At 39.9% G+C, this 25663-nt stretch overlaps 1 protein-coding gene across 4 annotated transcripts in view; it reads right to left on the reverse strand.

Moving 5' to 3' along the window:
- Positions 1-665: 665 nt before the first annotated feature.
- Positions 666-25663, reverse strand: part of KDM7A (lysine demethylase 7A) — a 48252-nt gene continuing 23254 nt past the window's right edge. The window contains exons 5-20 of one of the 4 annotated variants that reach the window (XM_083401444.1): positions 25465-25606; positions 22478-22664; positions 21389-21551; positions 19714-19801; positions 18968-19074; positions 17244-17335; positions 16995-17084; positions 16266-16475; positions 14545-14669; positions 13080-13237; positions 11847-11944; positions 10921-11069; positions 10568-10773; positions 8319-8401; positions 5737-6013; positions 666-5147 (exon numbers count right to left, since the gene is read on the reverse strand). In XM_083401444.1, the coding sequence (XP_083257570.1) occupies positions 5053-5147; positions 5737-6013; positions 8319-8401; positions 10568-10773; positions 10921-11069; positions 11847-11944; positions 13080-13237; positions 14545-14669; positions 16266-16475; positions 16995-17084; positions 17244-17335; positions 18968-19074; positions 19714-19801; positions 21389-21551; positions 22478-22664; positions 25465-25606 (2270 nt within the window). In that variant the 3' untranslated portion in view covers positions 666-5052. Of the gene's footprint in view, positions 5148-5736; positions 6014-8318; positions 8402-10567; positions 10774-10920; positions 11070-11846; positions 11945-13079; positions 13253-14544; positions 14670-16265; positions 16476-16994; positions 17085-17243; positions 17336-18967; positions 19075-19713; positions 19802-21388; positions 21552-22477; positions 22665-25464; positions 25607-25663 lie in introns of all 4 variants that reach the window. The other 3 variants (XM_083401446.1, XM_083401445.1, XM_083401443.1) reach the window with 3 other exon arrangements.

Consider the following 25663-nt stretch of genomic DNA (forward strand, 5'->3'; position numbering starts at 1 on the left):
AGCATTAAAGTCAAAGACCAGACAAGCCTCTAGTCAGAAGCCCAATTCACATGCTTAAGGTTTGTATGTTCTAAGGCACTTTTTCCCAACCAGATGACCTTCAGTTGGACTACAGCTCCTATCAACCATGCTGGTTGGGACGGAAAGTACTGTAGTCCAAATCATCTAGAAGCTGTGATGTTAGGGAAGGCTCTGCAAAGGGAGGTAACTGGTTATAGGTGAAATTTGATGGTGCCAGTCTGCTGGCATGGTTACCAGAAAGCACTGACAGGGTGGGAGAAAAACCTAAAGCTATAGGAAGTTTTTACCGACAATTTCCATCTTGTGCACACACACAACACCAACAGTATTGGCATTCAAATATTGAGCTAGACCTTTTCCAAGGTGTTTGATCTCCAAATCCTTCCCCTTTTAGCAACACATTTGGTTAGTTTATATACCACCAAACCTTCAGCCCATTTTCTAAAGTATTTTGAAATAAGTGAAGCTAGTATTGCTATTCTGGGAATACATTCTGAACTCCAGCTTTGCTCAAAAACCAAGAGTGATAGAAAATCAGAAATAGCACTGGAATTAAGTTTGTTTTTTCCCCACAAGACATTCTGTATCACATCCAATATTTACACTGAATGAGTGTGCTGAAATTAAACACTTGAATGCTGAAATCAAAAACATAAGCAATACAGATTTTAATTTCAGTATTTTTGAAGTACAGGAAGTGGAAACTATGGTCAAATACAAATTTAAACAAGCCACTTGTCCTTCCAAACAAGAAATCAATAAGCTACTTATATAAACTTACAAATATTAAAGTAAAATTGAAACAAAATAAATACTGTACATACACTTTCCCTGCCTGCAGGCAAAAATGGGATGGGAAACACTGTTATAAATTGAAAAAATGCTCTTAAAGCTGCAGCATCCCATTTCCCAGCCAAAACACTCGACACAGTAGTGTGTTTCTGTAAAAAGGAGCAGAGGACACACAACCCCCTATGCAGAAAGACAGCTATTTCACAAACATTCAAAAAAGTTAGAAATCAGACTGACAGTAGAAAAAGGGTGTGGGGGGGAAGTCACATCAGCAAAAACACTACTACAAAACTAGTAAATATAGCCAAGACCTAACCCCTTTTTTCAAATGCAATGAATATTTCAAAAATGCCAAAGCACAGGCAAAGTTAAAACTGTGATAATTCATATTAATATAATCTCTTAAAGTGATTTTTCATTCCCTTCCCACAGCAAGAAACTATTATGGCTTAAAATTTATATTCAAAGTCCTTTTCTAGTTAGAAATGCAGCCTCAGCGGCAGCTACATTTCCTAATCAGTGCTCGTCTCATTCTCACCCAGTGTTGCATGATTCGTTCGTTTGTAGACAGATCTTTGCCTTTTAGGAAAAAAACAGATGTTGCAGCTCTGAACCCAGTTTAAACTACAAAATGGTAAGGCCCTTAAATTCAGTTCATAATTATTACACAAAATAAAGTTGCCCTGGATTCACTTAGGCCCAAGGCCATGAACAGTTTTTAATGGTCTGGAAGTATGAATAATGCAAGTTCTTCTTCTTCTTCTTCTCACAAAAAGATGACTTGAGTTTTTTGGTGGCACAGAAATTGTGGGCAAGGAGAGGCATTATGCAGGGGATTCTCTGGTCATTTATAGTATTGGGTCTCATTGGGTTTCTTCCAAGCTACCAGTTACAGAGTAAGCAAAAGTGTAGATTCATGACTCAAATCCTACGAAGTTTTTTGTGTTTTTTTTTAATGACTACACATCCTGGCAAATGAAGGCAGTCTACGGCATGTTAAAAGCTTAGGCGAAGTAAAGTTTATTTGATCTGACCATGACATTGTACTCTTCGGCTGAAGAACATTATGTAAGCATTTCAGATTGTGGCCAGAAAGGCAGCTCTTCTTGTTCTACCCCTCTGAGATGGTTTTGAAAATGATTGTATGTCATTGTTACTGATTGCATAGGTAAATCTTACCACAGAAGTCAACTGAGGCTAGTTTGTAGGCTGGCTTTATCAGTAAGTATTGGATAAAGTGAAATGTGGCTGGGGATGTCACTAAACACCAGTATACCAATGCCATTTTCAATTCTCTCTCTCTCTCTCTCGTTTGGGCAAAGCCCAAACATTTCATTTCACATATTCCTATCACCTTACGACTCCAAGACTCCAAGAAGAGAATAGGTCTATTGTAATTCCACCCTACAGCTGAAGCTCTTGTTTCAGTTATTTAAAAATATCTTCTCTTTGAAAATAAGGTTCACTAACCTTCTGCCAGATATGGCTTTAGCACTGTTTCCTGTCCCTCAAGGAAGTGAAATGATGAAGTCAGGACTATAGCACCCAATTCAGACAATCTATTACACATAAAAGTCTGGTGCAGCAAGGGTTTCTATCAAGCAAGTTATTAACACACAAACAAGACTTGTCTCGATCGAGCCACCAAAATAATTATTGCTTCAGAGCAATTTATTTTGGTGCACACAATTGATGTACTCTACCTTCCTCAAAATTAATCTTCATGCCTAATCCAAAGCTTCATTTTGGTAAAAGTCTTACTAAAGTGGTAATAGGGGATATTTCCCTCGATTTGTATTTGAAAGACAAAAGGTCAGAAGAAACTACAAAGTATTTCTCTTAGTCTACGAAAATATGTTTGCATGCTCATGACAATGGAAGTGAGTGGTGGGGGTGGCGGAGGTGGAGGAATGAGAAAAGTAACTGGAAACAGCCATTAAAAAACCCTCTTCTCTTCTACCACCACCATCACCCAATAAGGCCATAGCTATATTTTAGTACTCAAGATATGTTTAGAGAAAGGAGATCAGTTATAGGATCTGCTAGCTACTATGGATTCACTGGAATATTTTAAAGTAAGAACTGAAGAAACGCAAATGCTTCGAAATTCACTTTAGAATTGCTTTTTCCGTCTAAACCAAAAGGACAAGTAATATTACTTTAAGAGGGAATTGAGTACTTAAATGATCTGTAGCTCAGTTAAAAGATATATGGACTGCTGGGGGGAAAACATTTTCTCTTACCAATACTGAAAAGTGTGCAATTTCAGATTAACCAGTAAATTTCCGTGTTTCCAAAAGCTAGTATTAAATTCTCTTTCTGTAACTGGCCAGGTTTATAATGCTGACAACATGCAGCTTATCCAGTTTGGTTTTAGTTACATAATGTGGACACACAAGTGCTGGGGGGGGGAACTGTAATTCGAAGTAGAAAGAAGAGTGAAGAACAAATGTGTGGTAACTTTCAAAATCTAGGACACACCACAATCCCATTATCCTATTTTTATCCATTTACACTCCACAACTAACCATATTTACTCGAGAGGTCAGTCCCAATGATTACAATGGGGCTTATTTCCAAGTTAAGATTACTACCTTGGTTATTTTGGCTACCATCCTGCATGTAGCTATGCGGTTAATTCCTATTCAGTTAAATGGGAAGTGTTAGGAACTCTGCCAAGGACTGCAGCCTTGAAATGTCTCCACTGAGAATTTTGGCTAAGTCTTAGTAACTGCAGTAGCCAAGGACGTCTGACTAGTATCTATTCTGATAGATGACAAAGGTCATTATGTCTAGTTTAATACAGATACACACACAGAGATGCAGCAAATACTGAATATATAAAATTGTTTAAGCACAGAAAAGTCCTATTTGGGGACTTTTAAGATATTTTATTTTTGATATAACCTGAAGGCTTGGAAGTTTTTATTGAAGTTAAAAGAAGTCAAGCAACTGAGTAGCTTTGGCCATGCTTTAACTCTTTATCAACAGAAGAAGAAATCCAAAGCGGTATCCCTAGTATTCCCACTTTAGTACTGAATAGCCCTCTTACCAAAGTAGTAGTACAGGTGCCTCCCCTTTTCCTCCAAAAACAGCTTAAATATTCAATTTTATATTACAAAAATACAAATTTATCATCTAAGTTATTTACATGTATTTCAGAATTGGCATTTACTACTGGATATTTGCAAAGCATGACGCAAAATAGTCATTCTGAGTTTTAGCAAGCTATGAAACATATTTACATATATACAAAAACTTAAGACCTTTCATTGGCTGGCATGTGTAGACAAGCAATACTCTGCCGCAATAGCCTTCCTCCAAAAAAAAAAGAAAAAAAGCATTTTAAGTGTCTACACTTAAATCAATAATAGCTGTAGCGCTACCCTTGGTTTACAGCTACCCATGCTTAGCATGAATCGTTCTCCATGATATGGAAACAAATAGGCAGGAGGAGGAAGCACACGTGTGTGAAAAGAGCTCTTAGTAACGTTATGCCAATTTATCATCCAGAACAAATGGCAAAACATGAGAGGAGGAAGAGGGAGGAGCAAGAAGGGAAAGGTTAACTGGCAAAGAATACGTACTTTAGAAGTCAGTACAAAAGCCAGTCAAGAGCTTATATAAAGAGTGGAAATTAACATGTGATTCCATGTGCCTTAACTTAATGCATCACATCCATGTTTAAGACTATACCTGTTATCAATTGTTTGAATGCAGAGTAAATCATTCATGTGGCTCTCCACTGGAGACAGACACAAACGGAAGACAGACAGACATTAAGGACAAACAAAAACCTTCACATTCTCAACATCTAAAATAAAAATCACAATTCCCACAAAGAGTTTTCCAAATAAATAGTTTTAAAATGAATTCAATAGTTGCAAAAAAAAATATCTGTCAAATAAATTATTGATAACCACCTTCATCACACTCTTCTGTTCTTGAATTAGCTCAGACGCTACCAGAAACAACAAAATGATTGAGCCCTGAAGAAAGACCATCTCCCAAGTCCATAGTCTCTCTGAATATTCCCCTGTTTCCCAAATGGTTATTGCTGAGCAGGTGTGGCACAGTGAAAATGCAGCATTGAGTTTTTGTTCATTAGGCAGTGTTCTAATAAGGTACATGCATTCTGCTTCAAGCAGAGGAATAAAACAGAAGCTCCAGGCACTGTTCCCCCTCAGTACTGGTCCGTGCATAAAAAGGACAGCAGCAGCAGTGGTAGCAGCTACTGCATCAAACAAAGAAGCGCGCATGGCCATTTCGGTTCAGCTTTAGAATCTTCCCTAGGCGCTGCTTGGCAGTTGCCATTCCTTTCTTTGGACGCTTTCCTGAAAAAGAAAGAAAAAGTTGGTACTGCTAACCACCATTCACACTTGTACTTCCATAGCTCAGTAAAATCAGCCCCATGTTGGCACAACATGGGATTTCCTAGACGGGAATATGAGGCAACAGAAGCTTGTCAGGAACTAGCTATACTCTGTTCTGATTCTTCCGGTATGCTGACTACTACTCCAATTAGATAGTTGTGCGATACCAACCACCTGAAGGGCAAATGTACAAATTTGAGGTTGCAATACTAACCACCACCAGTCCTTATTTATATCATGCATTTCAATGTATATGGAGCATTCTGAACTACAGGCTTGTAAGAGATGTCATTATTGTTGTTATTATGTATTTTGTGCCACACAAAACTGTGTAAGGCTAAAAAAGAGAAATGTGCACAACATAACCCCTCATGTGAAATATTATGGAATTCAACATCTAAAAAGGACTGATTGTGTAGCACTGCAGACTGGGTAGGAACCCGTTTTCTGAATGGGCACATCGTTTAAACCATGCACTACACCTTGTTTTGCAAAAATCAATTGTCAGTGATTTCTGGCTAAAAGAAATAAACACAGATGATTACACCACCTTTTGTTGCCTGATTGTTGATAGGGGGTGGATTGGATGCTGGCCGCTTAGTTGGATGAAGAGGTACAGACAACGATGTTTCACCATATGGCCTGTCGGGACTGAGGCTGCCATCACTCAGCCTGCACTCCCCTTCAATCAAGCTCGAGTCCTGGATGCACTTGCCGGGGGGGAAGTTCAAAGCATTGTTTTGTAAATGGATCCTGTTTTCTGGAATTTTATAACCGGTCTCAGAAGCACCTTCCTTCTTGAAGTATTTCTGAGCTTTACTTGTATCCTATGGAGGGAGAAAAACAGTTTGATTCTGGAATGCAACGAATACACCGCCGGAAAGCCAGTTTTTGTAACTTTAAACAGTTTGTTCTAACTACATTCTGAATGAATGGGAGACACCTACAAACATATGAAAACATCAACACTATGTTCAGAAAACAACAAAGAACTTAAATGTGGGTAGACTGCACCCATAGGTGAACTTGACTACTTTTCCTTTCTTTGTGTAACCTACACCATTGCAGCCTTGCATGCCACACTTTGGCATCTCTCCCCCTGCCATCCCACTTTTAGATTTGTCAGCAGCCTTCGACATGGTCAACCACAAATTTTTGGACTACCGCCTTGCCGACGTGGGGATTCAGGGCACAGTCTTACAATGGCTGCGCTCTTTGCTTCCAGGTCGGGGACAGAGGATGGCACTAGGGGAGGAGGGTGGCACTAGGGGAGGAGTTGTCACGGCACCCCTTGGTGTGTGGAGTGCCGCAGGGCGCAATCCTCTCCCCAATGCTTTTTAACATTTTCATGTGCCCCCCTGCCCAGAATTTGGGGCTGGGTTGTCATCAATATGCTGATGACACCCAGCTTCATCTGTTGATGGACGACCATCCTGACTTGGCCCCAGACACACTAACCAGATGCTTGGAAGCTGTGCCTGCATGGCTGTGTGGGAGCCAGTTGAAGTTAAATCCTTCGAAGACAGAGGTTCTCTGGCTGGGTCAGGACGACATGACTGGGGGGCCAACTCCCATCTCTTGCGGGGGCTCAATTTGTGCCAGCACCTTCTGTCAGGAGTCGCCTCCCTCTTTATGGAGGTGCAGGTTGCAGCAACAGCAAAGGCGGCATTTTTCCACCTTCACCGTGTTAAGCAGCTGGTCCCTTATCTTTCTTGCCCTGATCTAGCCACAGTGATCCATGCGACGGTCACCTCCAGACTTGATTATTGTAACTCACTCTACGTGGGGCTGCCCTTGAAGCTGACCCAGAAACTGCAGCGGGTGCAGAATGCCGCTGCAAGGCTCCTTACAGGGTCCTTGCTGTGGGATCACATTCATCCAGTGCTATACCAGCTGCACTGGCTCCCGGTGGAGTACAGGGTCAGGTTTAAGGTGCTGGTTTTAACCTTTAAAGCCCTATATGGCCTAGGACCCCCGTAGTTATGGGACCGCCGTATGCCCCACAGAGGACCTTACAGTCTGCAAATAATAATATCTTGGAGGTCCCAGGCCTCAAGGAGGTAAAACTGGCCTCAACCAGGGCCAAGGCTTTTTGGCTTTGGCCCCAGCCTGGTGGAATGTTCTATCACAGGAGACCAGGGCCCTGTGGGACTTGACACCCTTCCACAGGGCTTGCAAGACGGAGCTGTTCTGCCTGGCCTTTGGTCCGGACCCAGTTTGACCCCCCCATTACCTCTTTGGCCCTTTTATCAGCTCATGTGGGACCAACATTCCTCACGGCCCTGATGAATACTTGAGGTTCCTGACCCCATGGTTGTAATTTGTGGGCAGTAATTTAATTTTATCCTGATTCTAATTTATAATTAATTGTTTGATTGTGTTTTAATGTATTTGAAATTTGGTATTAGCTGCCCTGAGCCCGGTTGGCCGGGGAGGGCGGGATAGAAATAAAAATTTACTTACTTACTTACTTACATTATCACTTATTTGTAAAAACATGCAAAAAATACTTAAGTGTCCAAGTTATACAGCATCCTTCACCAAAGAGTACATTCATGTTAGAGCAGAGGCACTTACGTGCAAGGGGAAATTAATAAAAGTTATATTCTGTAATCTGGAACCCCTCTGAATATTTAGTGTGAGCTTGAGGAACCCCCAACCTGTGACCCAAACTAGGCCCACAAGGCTGTTTCCCCCAGCCACAGCCACCTGCCCCAAACTGGATGTTATATGAAGTCAGGTGTGGGGCAGGCTGCAAAGGAACGATTGAAGCCTTAAAGCATGCTCCCAATTGTTCCTCTGTAAGGAAGAGTTTGCATTCGGCACCTTTTAAATTTGGTGTCAAAAGCAAGCACTACTGGGATCAGCTGCATTCAGCAGCTTTCAATCGGAGTTCTTGGGTGGAGCTGACCCCTGCAGAAAGCGGGCTTGCAATTGGCCTTAAATTTTAATTCTTCCTTTGAAGTTGAATCACATAATGGTATAGGATGCCCAATGATTGACACAGCATCCCCACCCACGTGTCAAAAGCAGTCTGCCAAGAGCAAATTGGCCAAATCCAGTTCCCACTCCTGATTTAATGTGTACAGTACACAGCAAGCTGCTTTATTAAGACACATAATATCATCTTACCTGAGGATTTACTTTAGAAACTGCATGTAATTGTGAAGCAAATGTTGAAGCTCCCACATCTTTTTCTTCTTTTATGTGCTTACCTGAACAGAAATTTGAAGCTCTTAGTATATTTTATATGTTATTCATTCCCCCCTACAGATTCCACCTAGTGTACTACAAGCGTAACCCAAGAGAAGTTCAACAAAACAAATTTTACACTGAGGCAAATTTCCTACTAGAATAATGCAATAGCTTATTGCCTAGTCATAGGTCTGCAGTTTTCTTTGGGCAAGAGAATGCTAACACGGAACCCCACAGCCCAAAATGTTATAGGACGGTCTAGCTTGTACACAAAAGGTATTAAAATCTACTGGTAGATAAATCTACAATGGAAACTAGATTAGCTCCAATCTGCAGTGGTGACTGTAATGGCTCACAGTGAAAGATCACCAACATATCACGCTTATCAGATCCTTGTAGCATTTGTGCCACTTGCACACGCCTTTCATACTTCAGACAGCATTAGATCTTCCCCAATACAAAACCAGAAAAACTGAAGCATTTTAGATCAAAACTGTTTGCCTTTGCCATCTGCATCTCTGCGTAACCATAGATATAGAGATGGGTGGAAAAGCATCAAACAGATTATAGTTGAGACAACATCTGCTGTCACAGCTGTCAAGTTACTACGCTTTCTGGGTTTTGCTAAAAGCAAACATCTTGCTATCTCCCTAAACTGGTGAAACAAGTTACTGGGGCAAAGTACTGGCAATTCTGACCAACTTCTATAAAGGAAATTCACATCACTGTTGATTCTTTTATATATAAAACAAACCACACTTTGATTTTCTTAGCTCCGACAAAAGGCTATCATTTATTAAGTAAAATTAATTTAAGAAAACCAGAATCGGCAAATTAAGAAGCTACTACTGAAATCATATTTTTATGCTTCCCCACCCCCTCATTATTCTGCTGTTACATTTTGATTTTGCTACATTTTGGTAATGGCTGTGTTTAGACACAGTACTAAGCTATGACTTATGGATTAAGCAAGTTATCCTGTGTATAAGCTGTGGACTTTTGCACATAGACTGAACGCTCTTCCCTTATTTAAGCAGAGGAACAACCCAGATTAACATCATGTGTGAACCACCATGCCTCTTGGTTTCTCCCAAACAAATCCAATCAGGAAGCAAAGAACAAGACTTGGAGAGAAACAAACTACAAGCACCAGTTCTGGCATGACACAAAGTAAGCCATTCCATGGTTTGTTCCTCTGCTTGACTAAAACAGAAGTGAAATATGTGGGAGACCTCGTGGCTTAGCATTACATCTGAATGTGGCCATTGTCTCAATTTTATATTTAAAAAAAAATCATTTTAAGCCTAAGTAATGGTCTCGGAAAATTCAATATAAAAAACCCTACTGCTGCTGTTGCTGCTGCTGCTGCTACTACTACTACTTGGATTAGTGATATTTTCCTGTATTTTCTATCAACTTTAAATGAACATCGTATTAAATTGGATTTTATACTTCCAATGAAATTTCATTCACAATCATTAAAATCTATATAAATTGTTGTATTTACGATGTTAAAGAACCCTACTGTGGTAGAATTAGTAAACAGTTAACACACAGGTGTCTTTAATCCCATAAGCAGCCCCTGTAAGGTTTTTAGTTTTTTACACTCCTAATCTCATATCGAGTAATTTGAGAATACGAATGCTTAGAGTTTTATTACCTCTCTAGCTGGAAAAATAAATCCATCTGTTAATGCAAGAATGCATGAGTCACTGCATCTGTCGGTTACCTGCTGAAATCTCTGCACAATGCCCCCAATTATAAATTAATCAATTTAACCACAACAGATTTCTTGTGTTAGTATCTTAAGCACTTAATATCAGAAAGAGAAACAAGGGCATTTGAAGCACATGCCTTCCAGCTTCAAGCTGTAATGGAGAAATGTAGGCCTTGCATGTTTCCAGCAGTCTAGTCACTTGCTTTTACTAGAAACTGTCTGCCCAACTACACAGACCTTTTTAGCCTGGCATGTGCACTAGTAGCTGAAGTCAGATGCCATCTGCTGTCTTAGAAAGCTAGAAAATCTAAATCTGACCAAAAAAACCCACTACAGATATTCCATTGATCTTGATCCCCTGAAGGGGACTGCAACTTTCAAGCTAATCCAGCTATGCAGCCTACTTTTACAATCTATAGCTTAGGCATCTTTTAGTTTTGGCATAATATACATCTACAAGAGAACATACCATATTCTGCTTTATGACTCTGGGAAGACAGCTTGTCTTTATGCCTACTTTTGGGATAGCTTCTGTGTTCCTGAAGAGAGCTTCTTCTATCAGTGCAGTCTGTGCTCTGCATATGACTTGGTAAACAAGTGGTATAGTGCAATCCTGCCATAGAAAGCATGCCCTGAATAGCTTCTTCCTCCGTACTGGTCGAGGTAGGACATTCCCTAAAAAATAAGAGGAAAGAAGAAAGCTGTATCACAGGAATAAAATGTTTCATTTTCCTATTTAACAGAAAGCAATGAATATAATTTGCTTCAAGAACCTCCATTAATTTTGTAATTGTTCACCACCACCGCCCTTTTTTTACTCACCTTTTAATTGTCATTTCTAGATGTCTAGATGGCTTCTGCATGGTTTGAAAGAGGTCATTTGTTATTTTAGATTCCTCTCTAAAATTTGAAGTTACTTCCTGCTTCTCATCACCTGAGCTTTCTGACTCCTCAAGAGAGAAATCTTTTTGCTGGTGGGAGGAAAACAAAACTTTCAACACAATGAATACCATTAACTTGAAAACTAATTTCTACTTCATATTTTAATCTTAGTTAATTCTTAAGGTTAAAGGTAAAGGTACCCCTGACAGTTAGGTCCAGTCGCAGACGACTCTGGGGTTGCGTGCCCATCTCACTCTATAGGCCGAGGGAGCCAGCGTTTGTCCGCAGACAGCTTCCGAGTCATGTGGCCAGCATGACTAAGCCGCTTCTGGTGAAACCAGAGCAGCGCACAGAAATGCCATTTACCTTCCCGTCGGAGCAGTGCCTATTTATCTACTTGCACTTTGACGTGGTTTTAAACTGCTAGGTGGGCAGGAGCTGGGACCAAACAATGGGAGCTCACCCCGTCGTGGGAATTCGAACCGCCAACCTTCTGATCGGCAAGCCCTAGGCTCTGTGGTTTAATTCTTAAGGTTAGGATGACTAAATATATATTCCTAGAGGAGATGTTGGGTTATGAGGATGGGATGGGATTCTATTTGGAAGCCATGTCTTAGGCAATAGAATGTTACATAAATGTATGCTTGGTGTACTTTAGATGCAGATCTATAAAATTTAAAAAGAAAATGGATTTGTGATAGGGTCAGCCTAAAAAACAGTTTATATCTATACTAGCTGACCTTTCATCTAACTCCGCCCCCCAGGCACAAACTGTTCTTGCCCATTTTTGTCACTAATACTATTCAGAGCTAGATGTCCTTTGAATTCTAATGTTTAATACCACCTGTGACACTCTTGTATTTTACCTGGTTAGTGCAATCAGGCTCAGATTCTTCTGAATCAGAAATATCAGAGTATTCTGAGTTTCCATTCCTGAGTTCTGATTTCACACTTTCAAAGAACACTGGAGGAGAAAAAGAGAGGGATTTTAGATTTGCCATATATTATTTGGACATCCTTCCCCATAGTTCCTGCTACCAACTGAGCCTTTCATCCTGTGACTGTACATTGCTTTGAAGACAATGAAACTCTTAGTACACATATCCACACTCCAAAAACAGAATTTAATGCCCACTGTTAAGCAGTATAGGAATGAAAGTTTGTAATTAATAAGTAATTTGTTACTTCCCAGTTCTTAGGAATTTAATTTCTGGCCTCAGAAAGCCACTGTAATTGTGAGAAAATACTATATATTCCATATATAGGGAATTCTCAATAGAAATTCTACTTTGATCAAATTGGACTTTTTCCCTGTGATCATAGACAGTCACAATAATTTATTTATATGGGGATAACATACTGCTTGAACTCATTATACTAAGGTCCCCAACAGATCCAGCTCATGAGTCATAGATATTCCTAGCTATGTATTTCCCAACTAACCAAAGACATTGACCTACGTCTATGAACACAGCCATATCTGAATTTAACAAACACTCATAACCCCCTTTAGCCTTTTTTTAAATATTGGCTGCATCTGGAAGTGACACTAAACCATGGCATAGTGCTGTATAAAAGAGCTTGGCCTTCTCCTGAGCTTGTGTGTTCCTCCCATGTGGCCAAGATGAGGATTCCATTTTTTTTATTTGGGGTTTTAACCAGCCAAAGCCCTGCTTCAATCTGAACCAGGGAATGGACTTCAAGACTAAGGTCAGTTTCAAAAACAAGTCAGCTTCAACTCATGGTTTTTGAAGCTGGCTTGTTTAAACTAAGTATAGTTAGTGTTAGCCATGAACTCTGGTTCAGAGGAAAGAGGAAGGTCTGGTCTAACTAAAATCAAAAGTAAAAACTTCCATAATCCTCCTTCCAGTCATGCAGGAAAAGGAGAAAATGGGGACAGCACACAAGTCTGAGCAGAGGAAGGCTCAATCACATAGTGCTAAGACATGATTTATCATTATGTCTAAATGCAGCGATTGTCAGTTGAAGCTTAACTACCCTGATGAATGATGCCACATTGATCAGCAGTACAAAGCAACAATGAAGAACGGTACAGATACAATAGCCCTGGATTTCTAGTTCAAGGAAAACATACTTACTGTTCAGTGGTTTCTGAGCATCTACACTGCCATCTGCTTCCTGGGAGATCTGTTCTTCTGCCTTAACTGTTATTTCCTTCTCTGACTCTGCTCTCTCATCCTCATCTTCACTGTCCGCGGTGTAAAGACTTCGATCTCTGAAAGGTTGCCTCTCATCTCTGTAATAAAATAACCTGTTACCAAACCAAAAAAAGATCCATTGGGGCCTTGCCCCATCTTTTTAGAAGTAATAGGCAGTTTTCACTGCTTCCTAGAACTTTTACAGTATCATTTTTCATCTATTGAAGAATTTTTCCCAAGTCTATGCAGAATTGTTGGCTGTTATTCTCTTTAACAGAATGTTTAAATCATTTTCAATTATTTGAAACAGGAGTGGAAAACCTCAGGCCAGGAAGCCAAACTTGACCTTCCAAGCCTCTGAAGTTGGCCCTCAAGACTCTCTGCAGGTCATGCCTTCGCCAAAGGCCATATTACCACCACTCTGCTTTGTACAATCCTTCAACTTGTTCTTGAAGTAGGATAATGCCTCTTGCTTGCTGGGGGGGGGGGGTTGTGCTGCTGAAGGGATATATGGGGGATGAAGAGATGTGGGGAGCAGAAACACCTGACTTTTTCATTCGTGGAATGTATCCTACTGTACAAATGTAAGTCACACCCATTGCTTTGCCCACATTTGCCTTTGACCCAGACCACCGCTGGCATATGGTCTCCAGAATGTTTTCCCATGAATGAGTAATGCCCTTAGTCTGAAAAAGGATCTCCAGCCCAGGTGTCAGAGACTGGCTGGACGAAGAGGAGTGGTGGGGGAAACCAGCCGGGAAACATCTGGGGGAGTGGAACCTTAGAAGGGCGAGGGAGGCAGGGAACTTCAATCCTGGCAACTGCTCTATAGGGGCAAGACCTGATGGTAAGTGTTGTTCAGTTGTATGCCTTTTCCTTGAATAAAGAGTTAACTTCACTGACAACTGAGACTGCTTCTTCATGCTGACCTGCATCTGACTCCAGACCTGACACCAGGTTTAAAACCATCTATAACAGCAGGACTGGAGCTCAGTGGGGCCCACCACTGATGCCTGAAGTCAGAGCTCCAGCAGCGCAAGTTAGCTGGGCCTAGTCTACATTTAAATTTGCTCACAATGCCACAAATGGTGCTTCCTGAGGGCACTGGGAGAAATTAAGGCGGAGGTAACATAAGAGCCGTCTGGCAGGGTTTCAAATGCTGCTGCCCCACCGCACAAGGTAAGTCCATTATGGCAGCACTCTATCCAGAACTGCCTCAAGTTGGAGACAGTCCTGCAAAATGTGCCCCTTTGTTCCTCCAAACATTTAATTCCTGCGTTTGGTTACAGATGTTTCTTGCCGTATCCCTTTTTCAGCCCAGATCTGTCAATTAACTACAAGCCGGATTTTCAAAATTGCCTAAAGTAAACTACATATAGCAAGCTACATGCTGATGTTTTTATACCTAATTATTCTTCCATTTGACAGCAAAAGCCGTAAATCATTGTCCTTCGATCTCCATTCAGGAACAGTAGAAGATGGCTGAAGAGGCTTGTTAAACCTTCCATTCAGTTTACCATTTGCCGTGTCCTAAAGCAAGGGGACAAAAGATTTCACCTACAGTTAATGGTACTTTAATAAGCTATTTCTCTTTGTAATCCACATCAGCTGTGGTGCACTGCCAAGCCACACTTAAAACACTGACAGCCAGCAAACGAAGAAATCCTGCATTATTAATAGCCATTACGGCAGAGAGAGAAGTCTGTTTCATGTGTACAATTGTCTTTCACGCACATGGCCCAAGTTGCAGCAACTCCTTCCTCCTGCACAACACTCAATTCTCTCCCATTCCCTGGATTGTTGGTGCTTAGTACACATATTCACTATTAACATGTCTAAACTACTTTGCAAGTATGGACGGATGATACTTCCTCTGAGAAATAATTTAAGACACAAGACCGCCATTACAGATGAATTTTTACAACGTATCAGCACATATATTATTAAGTCCACAGAGCTGTATTGCTAACAAGAAGATACTCAGACCATAGAAATATAACTGGTAGAGAGGACTCTGTATGATGTCATTTCCCCTTCTCTCCTGAACAGGAAGGAACACTTAGTAATTCCTCCCTCTCTCTCTCTCTCTCTCTCTCTCTCTCTCTGACCAGCAATGGATGCAGACATGCCTCTGCTTCTTCCAGCTTCAGCACATGCCTAGAGCTGGTTATACTGTAAATATTAAGTATTTTGCCTGCATAGTTTTTACTTCTGCTTTTGCTGTGTACCAATGCATGATCATCAAGTAAGTAAATTATATTTTTAAGCTTACTTTCCAGTCTGTTGCTTGATTCTTTTTTAAGCGGGTTAAGAAAGGGGAGCCAGCTTGCTTCATAGCCGGACTTGTTCAAAACAAGGTTTTACAACCTAACACCTATGCTTTTAATTTTGCTGCCAGGGGTAGGATTTTAAAACACTGTTTAACCCACAAACGTGGGCACCTGGAGGGATAAATTGCAATTAATATATCCTCTCCTATAAAAACCCATCCCACAAACTATACACTGGGAACAAGCAGAATTATATACTTAAGGTTCCAGAAATGGGAGGTAATTGGGGATTTGGGTGAGATGTTTTAAAGGAAAAGTGATACCAGTGGGAAAGACCACCATTACCGCAAACCCCTCCTAATTTTTCTTCTTAAAACAGCTCCGGTACCAAATACTTTTTAGATCACAGGTGAGTATGTAGAGGCAACTTCCAAAATATGGTCTGTCCTGGATCTTTTTGGGTAAAATGGAGAAGTATTTGAAAGGTCTAATTCCAGGCTTAACATTCTTTTACTGTAGCCATACTGTATACGTTTATTGCCACACTACATCTACATTTGCTAATTCAAAATTCATCTATTCACATACACCCAAAATGGAAAGTGGATTTTGAGGTCGCTCCTCCCTACCTGTGGTGTCCAGTACTATTTCCTCACCAAACCAGTGGTATTCAATGATGTGGAAAAGTGAGAATAATATTTTCATTGAACATTAACAAGTGATGATATGATTATACCTCCTACAGTCTTTGTTTTAAAAATGCAACAACTTCCCATTTTTACGTGTGCCATCTGCCCTGCACGTTAAATGTTCTAGTTGTGCTTTGCTTTGCTCCAATATGCAATTCTGTACTTGCCTCTTCCCACGGGGACATCTCTAGTCTTTTGAGAACTTCTCTTGTGTGGAGCTCCAAGATGTCCAAATTAGATGGAGTTTTGATGGCATGGTCCCGTAGCTTCCTTGCTTTTCGTCTGGAATGATGGGCGGAGGCGGATTCATTTGATGAACGCGAAACTTGGCACACACCAATAATTCCCTGAGTTTTAACTGGTTTGCTGTTCTCCTCCTTTAAATAAAAGAACGTTATTTAGAGCAGCCCATATTGACAATTCCACACAATTTAAAGTGAAAGAAGGTTTCACTTTCAAGTAGCAGTATAAGACTTTCAACTAGATTATTCCATCCTCTTCCTGTATTGTCTATCACAACAGCACCCTAAGGGACTCTGTCCACTACTGAAATGTAAGAGAAAGAGAATGTTATGCTCCAGCTAAAGATTTAATTCAAATTTCATTATTCACTCTAAACTGCCTTTATAATTCCTCCATAATGTGATTACTTAAACTTTGAATTCTAAGATAGGACCATAGGGTGGGTTATACTTGATAAGTATCTTATAATCATAAGCACCTAAACAGTTTGCCAACCATGAGTAAGAAAAGTTTGGAAGTGATTATTTCAGCAAACTAGCAGTTATTTTTGAAGAGAGAGGAGCACAACTAAAGGAGATCAACTCCAAAAGCTGAAAGTAATCATATGTGATTATCCAAATTTTGCAATCATATTCAATGTATTTTATTCTTACCTCTACAGAACGAATCACTTTAGATAGTTCTTTAATTAGCTGTCCAGGCCTTATATTGTCTGGAATTTCAAAGGCATGTTCTGTTACCAGCTGTTAAGTAAAACAGGAAAATAAGCAGTTAAGTTCCCCCAAATACAAATCAGCAGCATATTTATATACAGAATTTTTATGAAGCTGTATTGCATTTTAAAGGCTTTTCTTTTAAAGAAAGAAAACCCACTAAAATTATGACTACACATTTCAACTTACATCTTTTTTCATCCATAACTTTAAAGCAGTAAGTAAAGCTTTCACTCCTTGTACTAAGAAAGTTTGAGGGTAAAAACCATCCTCTTTCAGTTCTGGAAATAAAGACAAACACTGCACATTAGATTCATATAAATGTCAAATGAGTATTTACATTTACACCTCTCTCAACCTTTAAACCTGTAAAAAGTTACTCATGCATTCAAAACTACAATGAAGAGTAAACTGTGGGTTTATAGCATCAACACTTACAAACTTTAGTCAGTCTCAGCCTCAGTAGAAAGTAACTTCCCAAACTTTGTTATCAGCAGGGGAGAGCATGAAGTAAAACTAGAAACCTACTGAGGTGCATGTTCACTAAGTGTTCTTTAGACTTAGGGGCAGCCCTTTAGCTTCCAAAGGAAGGCCAATGAGCAGCCTCTGAATTTTTATTTTTTTTAAAAAAACAAACTGCTCCCAACAGATAAAAATATATTCAAAGCAGTCTGCCCAAAGGTCCTGTACCAGCCAGGAAACAATAATCAGAGGAAGGGGAAGTTTCAGAGTTGGAGGAAGAGGCAGGCCAGGCAAGTGAAGGGCAGGGTACCTCCCCACCCTCTCCTGCACCACAGTCTCCCAGAACCAGCAGAGGAATGAAGTGCAAAGAGGAGAGGAAGCTTCTATGCAGGTGTGGTCTCTGGCTATGGGCAAGCAGCCTATCATGAGAAGGTACGTAAAATGGTGGAGGGGAGAGTGATCGCCAGTTGCTGCAACTGCTCCATAGAGAGTGGACCTGGGAGTAGCTGCCTAGGCACTAGACTGGTGTGTGTAGGTATCTGGGGCCATAGAAGCAAGTGTAAGTGTTATCTTTGACAATATAGAGTGAACTCTCTGTGGTGCATTCCTTTGGGTAGAAGCTCCCTTGACAGGGTGGTGGCTAAGTGAAATGATTTTTAAATCAGATTGAAAAAGAAGACTTGGCTGCCTGGGTTCAGTGCTAAGGCGGTGGCCATGGACATTTCTTATACATGTGCATACTCACAAAAGCATATCCTTCCTGCACCGTATTATCAGAACAGTTTTGGGGTTAGAGGTGGAATTTTTAAGCTTTATGTTCAGCCTCCTGTTGTGCAGTTGGCTAACAGTCTAGTTACTTGTCAGCTTCAGTTGCTTTCCTCAGTTTCTTGAACTTCTATTAGTTCCCAGTTCAGCTATTTGAACTACATTTACTTTATAAATGCGAGTCTTATTACTAAGAAAAAAGCTATTTAGGGGGAGTCTGACAGAGAACCTAAATGGAGGTGCATAGAGTACTGACTAATAGAGACTAAGTGAAGCAGCGTACAAGTTAACAATTTGAGTGAGGTGACAACTGTAACTTTAGAGGGCTGTGCATGAATGTGATCCTGAAACAAATATATTTTCACTTCCACATAAATAACTGCAGTTGACACATATTCAAAGATACATAGGACATTCTAAAGAAAAAGGTTCATATGCCTTCTTTGTCAAAGCCTTTGTACTCCGCTGCACATGAATCATATGTGTATCGTTTGCTACAAATGCTCTTAATCCATAAAGCTTCTGTCATATCAAAACTGAACAAAGTAGCTACACTTACATTTTCCACTTATAAACTATGAGTAACTTATGTCTTGTTTGACTGGTGTACATTAGACATGGGTCTTCCCGCAAATGGTAGAAAAAAGTCTAGCCTCACGTTCTTCTTAAAACATGAAATGAGTTACCTTTCAAAGTTTCCAGTAAGTTTTTGGCCACAAACCAACAGATGGCTTCAAAGAAAGGGAATTTGAAAAGATCTGGGGTTTTTAGCCTTTTCTCCATTTCATAACACCTAAATAAACAATTTAGAAGGATTATTTTGTGTGAATATTGATCACTTAACTGTGTTCACCTAAATTATATGGTGTGCAGCAAAATGAAGCAGTCCATGACAAACAAGATACATCAAGATTTATAGTCAAGAGTAGTAAGATCAAACTTGACAAAACTGGACAGAACTTTTCTAAGCTCTGGACTTATCTCTTTAGAAGCTCTGTTGCATATTGAGCTGCGACGTTGGACTTCATAATACTAATATATAAACCCATTTTAAACAGACAGAATTCAAGCAATTTATGCCATTATGGTATGCTTAGAACAAAAAGTTTACTCTCAAGTAATGCAGGAATTAGAATTTATTTTCCAGTTCCTGAGTTTTGCTTGCCAAATTTCAGTTTGTTCTGATGTAATCTTCCATGTTATCTTGTTTAATTTCAAAGGCAAGTGGAACAGAACAAACTATTCATTTCTATCTGGAAATAATTATTGTAATATTCAGTCCACCCCTGGCAGAATAGCAGCATTGTCTCTTTTATTAGTGTCTTGTGCCATTTAATCTCATTTAATCAATTATGTATCAACTGAATGACAAAAATATTTTCAAGCTTATGGGAGAAGATACATAATAAAAAGAGAAAGCTCCAGTACAAACCTGAGCTGCATGCCAATATTGAGGTTGTGCAAAAAGTTTCCTCCAAAAGCCATACAGTCCTGAGAAGTGAGCACAGCATGAATCCAGCCTGAAATGACAGGTAAGTAGAACCTGAGTATCCCTGCTACAAAATATTTCACATGCCCTACATTTTGGACTTCAACAAAACACAGGATAGGACTGATATTTTGAAGACCTCCAATATAATGTTTTGTAACAATACTGGCATCACTAATCACACTGGGTGAAAGACATGCACATCCTATTAAACTGTCTAAGTGTAGCAGTTTGGTGAAGAAAGTGTGTGAAAATGGAGAATCCCCAAATCCAAGCCTCTTCCAGCTCCAGCTGGGAACAAACTGAAGTACCAGGATAAAAGTCAAAAGTGTTTATTTTATCCAATTCAATCTTGAAACGGAAGTCTATGGCACACTGAATGGAAACACTGTCTAAAGAGTTTAACCCTAGTATCAGAAACCTCCTTAGCTCGCATAATTGCAATTTATTATTTTTCTTGTGTTAGTTTCTTGCACAATATTTAAAAACCACCCCATGTGTAATCATTAAGTGGTACATGGAAGAGAATATCCAATATATATGCTCAAAATAGGTCAGTTAATGCAGTCAGAAATTCTAAAAGACAGCACAGAAGTGGAGGGATGGTCATTGCTTCTCTGGATTTTTTTTCTCTGGAGCCCTGGAGTCCATTATGTTCTCATAACACCATGACTAGACTTCTACAATACCATCTGTGCTGAGCTCTTGGCTGAAGAATGTGGTTCCCTCTTTCACATTAGGAAGGACATTTTACCAGTAATAAGATCTGCACTGTGTTTGGCAGTTTTTCAGGCACACTTCAAGGTGGTGGTTGTAGCAACCTATAAATCCCTCATAAATGTGACCTTACATACTAAAAGAATTGTCACAAGTCAAGCATGACCATAAGTGACCTCATGGTACTGGCATCAATAAGGCAAGTTTGAAAAAGATATAATGAGATATTCTTGGTGACTATTTCACACTGCTCTCTCCCAAAGGATTTGCTAAATCCCAGTATCAGAGATATATTTTATTTTGTTGACTAGCGTTACATAGTCGTTGCCGTAACACACTGCACATTACATTATTTTGCTTTAAAATGTTGCTTTTCAAATAGAACTACCTAAGGCATACTTAGTTTCCTAGTTCAAAATCTTAGAAACCCTTTATTTTTACATTCAAAGTAAACTCGAGTGTGAGGAAAAGAAGTTACTCACACTCAGAGGAGTCTAGACCTTGTATGTCTGTGTGAGTCAATGATCTGAACAGGCATTCTCACCTGAAGGAGAAATCCCAGAGCAGCGATTCACGCAGACACTCTTAACTATTCTAAGGACAAGTTGTTCCACTGTGTCATGAGAGATTCAATGTTTCAGCCACACCCATTCAGATTCAGGCACCCAGCAGAGGCTGACTGGATGGAGACAAGTCCAGAACAGCGAATCTTTCAGACACAGCAGGCAGCCTCTGAGTGGGAACTTTTAATAATTTCTCAACTTCCTTATCCTAAATTGGGTCATAATTGCTAAACACATTAGCACATTTTTTTTAAATTGAATTTTAAAGAGTCCTCTGAACACCAGCCACCAAACTCAACAGATATGAGCATGATTATTCCTTGAGGGAAGCATTTTACCTGTGGGAACAAATAAAGTATGTCCTTGCTTCACTACACACTTGTAACACTTGTCAACTTTATCTCCAAAATACACTTCACTCTGGGTGACAGATGAACTCCAAGATTCGTAGATTGCCAAATTTTCATCAGTAGGTTTGATCAAGTAGAATATCTTTTCACCCTATACATAAAAAATATTGAATGAGGTTAAATTTGTCTCTGATACACAATAAAACTGTGATAGTAGCAATTAAGGAGAGGTAGAAGATTATGGGATCAAGCAGGCTTTCCCAAACCGGCGGCCCTGAGATGTTGTTGGACAGCAACTCCAATCAACCCTATTGCAGCCCAACATCATTTTGAGTGCATCAGGTTTGGTAAGTTGGGAATGCGGTATAGGAATGAAGATGCTTAGGTTACTTCCCAACTGAACATGATAGCCCTAGAAATAATGTTCTGGGCATAGCAATACAGACAACTCAATAGCATGAAGTTGGAAGAGGTCAGTTTTTATTAGCTTTTCCAGCTATCACACCCATTAGTGTTCAGCATAACAATTTTAAAACTCTCAGGCCAATAGTCACAAAATGCCCAGTGTGGTTAAACTTAAAACCTTAATTGAACTAACAATTTCAACAGTGTCATTCATAACCACCCTGAGACCTTCAGGTATAGGGCAATATGTAAATTCAATTAATAATAACATGAGCCATTTAGCTCCTACCCAATCATTGTGCTGCTGCATTGTGCTGTATGAAACTGTGGTTTGGCTTAGTGTGTTGTCCAAACCTGGGCTCATGGTTTAGCTCTCCCAGACAAACTGTAATACACAGGACAAACCTTGGTTACAGCTCACTGTCTGACTGGAAAGAGTGCACACAACATTAAGCCAAACTACAACTCAGCGCATTAAAGCAGCAAAATGACTGGGAAGGAGCAAAGCAGACAATCTCATCTCACATTTCCTCATTTGGGCTAAGCTGTAGTTTGGTTTAGTGTTATGTTGGAACCAGGCTGGTCCATGCAAGAACCCTTCAAGATTATTATTTTTAAACCCATTATGAATACTGTACATTCTATATTTAGAAATCAGCAGTGTTTTCTTACCCAGAGAACATGATACCAGACAGAAGTTCCCCCAAAATCAATATGGAAATCTGTGTAGCTATCTTGAACTCCCATTAAGCAGTACTTCTGAACAAAAGGCTTAGGAAAGACTGAATCATCTGGCCAGTAGTTTTCAACCCAAGAAAGTTTTCTGGCGATTTCAGGGACTTCCACTAATTCAGACATCCTTAAAAGAAGAAACACATACAATAATAGGTAAGAACACAGTGAATGAATTTTAGTGAAGGTACACAGATGCAACCAGTGTCTACGATGTTTTTATCTGCACCAATTAAGTACAGTAGCTCTACAGAAGTCAAAAGTGGCAGTGGCGGTTCATATAACCAATTAATATTTAGCATATTCTCGGATGCTACCTTTAAAAGATCAAATGGTACTCATTCATTCCTTCAAACAAAGTTATTTTAGAGTAATTCCTGCTAAGTTTTAGACAAAGGTATCATAATCAAATTATTGTGACCTACATCACATTAAACCACAAGATAAAACAAACTGCTGCTTAATGTGGATGAGTACATGCTAGTGTACACTGTTCAAAAGTTCCCAATACACTGCTACCATTGCACAGATTAAACAAGCCCAAATCTTACTTGTTGTGTCAACTAAACCCATTGCTCATTTCCTCCAAACTACAGGTTTGGATGACACAAGAAGCCAGACTTGGGCTTGCTTCACCTGCAGCATAGCAGAAGCAGTAGGACCCTGGGGAATTTTAAGCAAGATGGACCTTTATGCTGCTAGTTTACATTCAAAGATCAAAAGATCAAAAATGTTTATTCGGCTTTACGCCCATAATGGAACACAACACAACACAACAAAACAAATCAAATAAAACAGCGGACTCGTACAAATCACAAGTAGTATAACACAGTTCACAACTCACAAGGACAGATATTAGCCATTCATAGGAAAAATTTAAGATTAAAAAAATTTTAGGCACTACACTAAAATCAATATCTGAGGTTATTATATAAAATTCTTTTAGCTATCAATAATCAGCTAACATTCCGTTCCGTCTCTTATACGAGAGGACGGCTGTTAGGAATTTAGCAACCTGTAGAGTAATATAAGGATCCACATCTTGGAGAACCCAGGCAAGCTGTAGATCTACTGGTTTGTCAGCCATAGGCTGGATTATGGAGTTTAGTATGCTAGCACGGGCTGAACTGTACAAAGGGCAGATAAACATAACATGATGAAGAGATTCAGATGTTTTCATTTCACAAGCACACATTGAAGGGACTTGGCCCTTAGAAAATCTATGTCTCAGCACGTTTGCTGGAAAGACATTGAACCTAGCTCTAATGAAGGCATAACGGTGAGACGCGGCCATAAGCGATGTTAAGTAGAATGGAGCACGGTAGATAGGGGTTATGCCGAAATTTAACGGTGAGCATACTCCACCACCAGCTACAAAATTTTGGTATAGCTCCCCATCATCCAGCTTTTGATTTATACACCTTTTTGCCACATTTAGATCCAGTTTGAGCAATTCAGTGGGCGAGATCTCATAGGACAGCAGTTTGGCATGGATTTTTCCTGACCACAAATTTGTGAAGTCATCTCGCCACATGCATTGAATGAGATAGTGGTTCGGGAGTTTATGCCATAGTGATATCCAATAAATCAGAAATCTCCTCCATATAACTAACTCCACTGAGGGGATCTTCATTTCTAAGCGAATAGCCGCATTACTTACGCATGTTGGTAATTTTAGAACTCAGCGTAAGAATTTGCTTTGAAGTTACTCTAAAGGTGAGAGGTTTGCAAAGGCAGCCCATAAAGGTGCGGCATAGGCTATTGTGGCCATCACTTTAATGCTATACACTTTCAAGGCCGCAGGGATGAATAAGGCCCCCTCAGAGTAGAAAAAATGGAGGAGGGAGTGTGAAAGGGCTTTTGTCTTGTTTTGAAGATATTCAACATGCGCTTTCCACCCTAAATTATATTGAAAATAAATTCCTAAATATTTAAATTTATGTACTTGTTCGATTTTCGTGCCCTCCAGTTTCCATGAATAAAGATTTCGACTCCTTGAAAATATCAGTACTTTGGACTTGGTGTGGTTGATAGACAGATGATTAGAATGGCAATATGTCGCAAAAATCTTTAGTGCCCTCCTTAAACCCACTCTGGAGTAAGAGAGTAGTACCGCATCATCAGCTTAGAGAAGTAAAGGGCAATGGTAAACTGCTATGCGAGGGGTGTGGATAATTTTTTGTGAGACGGCTAATTGGTTCCTCATATCACTGATAAGTAAGTTAAAAAGAAGAGGCGCTAAAATACAACCCTGGCGTACACCCCTGTTTACTGGCACTGGATTAGTCAGGTCTCCAGCAGGGGATAATCTCACCCTGGCCACGGACCCGGCGTAAAGTTGGGAGATAAGCCACAGGAGCCTTCTATCTATTCCCCAACAGGCAAGTTTATCCCATAGTAATTTCCTCGGAATACTATCAAACACAGCTTTCAAATCTATGAAAGCATTCATAGATTTGAATACATACATTCAACCATACAGTGGTACCTCGGGTTAAGTACTTAATTCGTTCTAGAGGTCTGTTCTTAACCTGAAACTGTTCTTAACCTGAAGCACCACATTAGCTAAGGGGGCCTTCCGCTGCCACTGCACCACTGGAGCAGATTTCTGTTCTCATCCTGAAGCAAAGTTCTTAACCTGAAGCACTATTTCTGGGTTAGTGGAGTCTGTAACCTGAAGCGTATGTAACCTGAAGAGTATGTAACCAGAGGTACCACTGTAATTGTAAAGTATGGTTGAATATGACATGAGAAGCAGGCCAATTATATTTACTTTCATTTGCCAATCTCCATATTGTCAAATGCCAGCCTCCAAGACTGATTTTTCTACTTAATTAGAGCAAGCCTTTAGGAAGCCAGGGAATTATATTGTAATCCACTTCCTGATGTAGGATTTCAAAACAAATGTGTAAAAACCATATACTCACTTTGTGTCTGAAAATTCAAGGCTGATCACATTTAATACTTTTGGTCTGTCAGGATTTGTGAAATACTTAACATAATTATGGAGCTTCATTTTACTGTCTGCTTGTCTTGCCACATCAATAACGTCTATCACTTTATCACCACCTGTAAAAAAGAAAACATTAAGTCTCTACATAAACAAGGATCACCTATAAACATCAC

This window comes from Podarcis tiliguerta, assembly GCF_965153285.1.
Source record: "Podarcis tiliguerta genome assembly, chromosome: 10".
Lineage (NCBI taxonomy): Eukaryota > Metazoa > Chordata > Lepidosauria > Squamata > Lacertidae > Podarcis > Podarcis tiliguerta.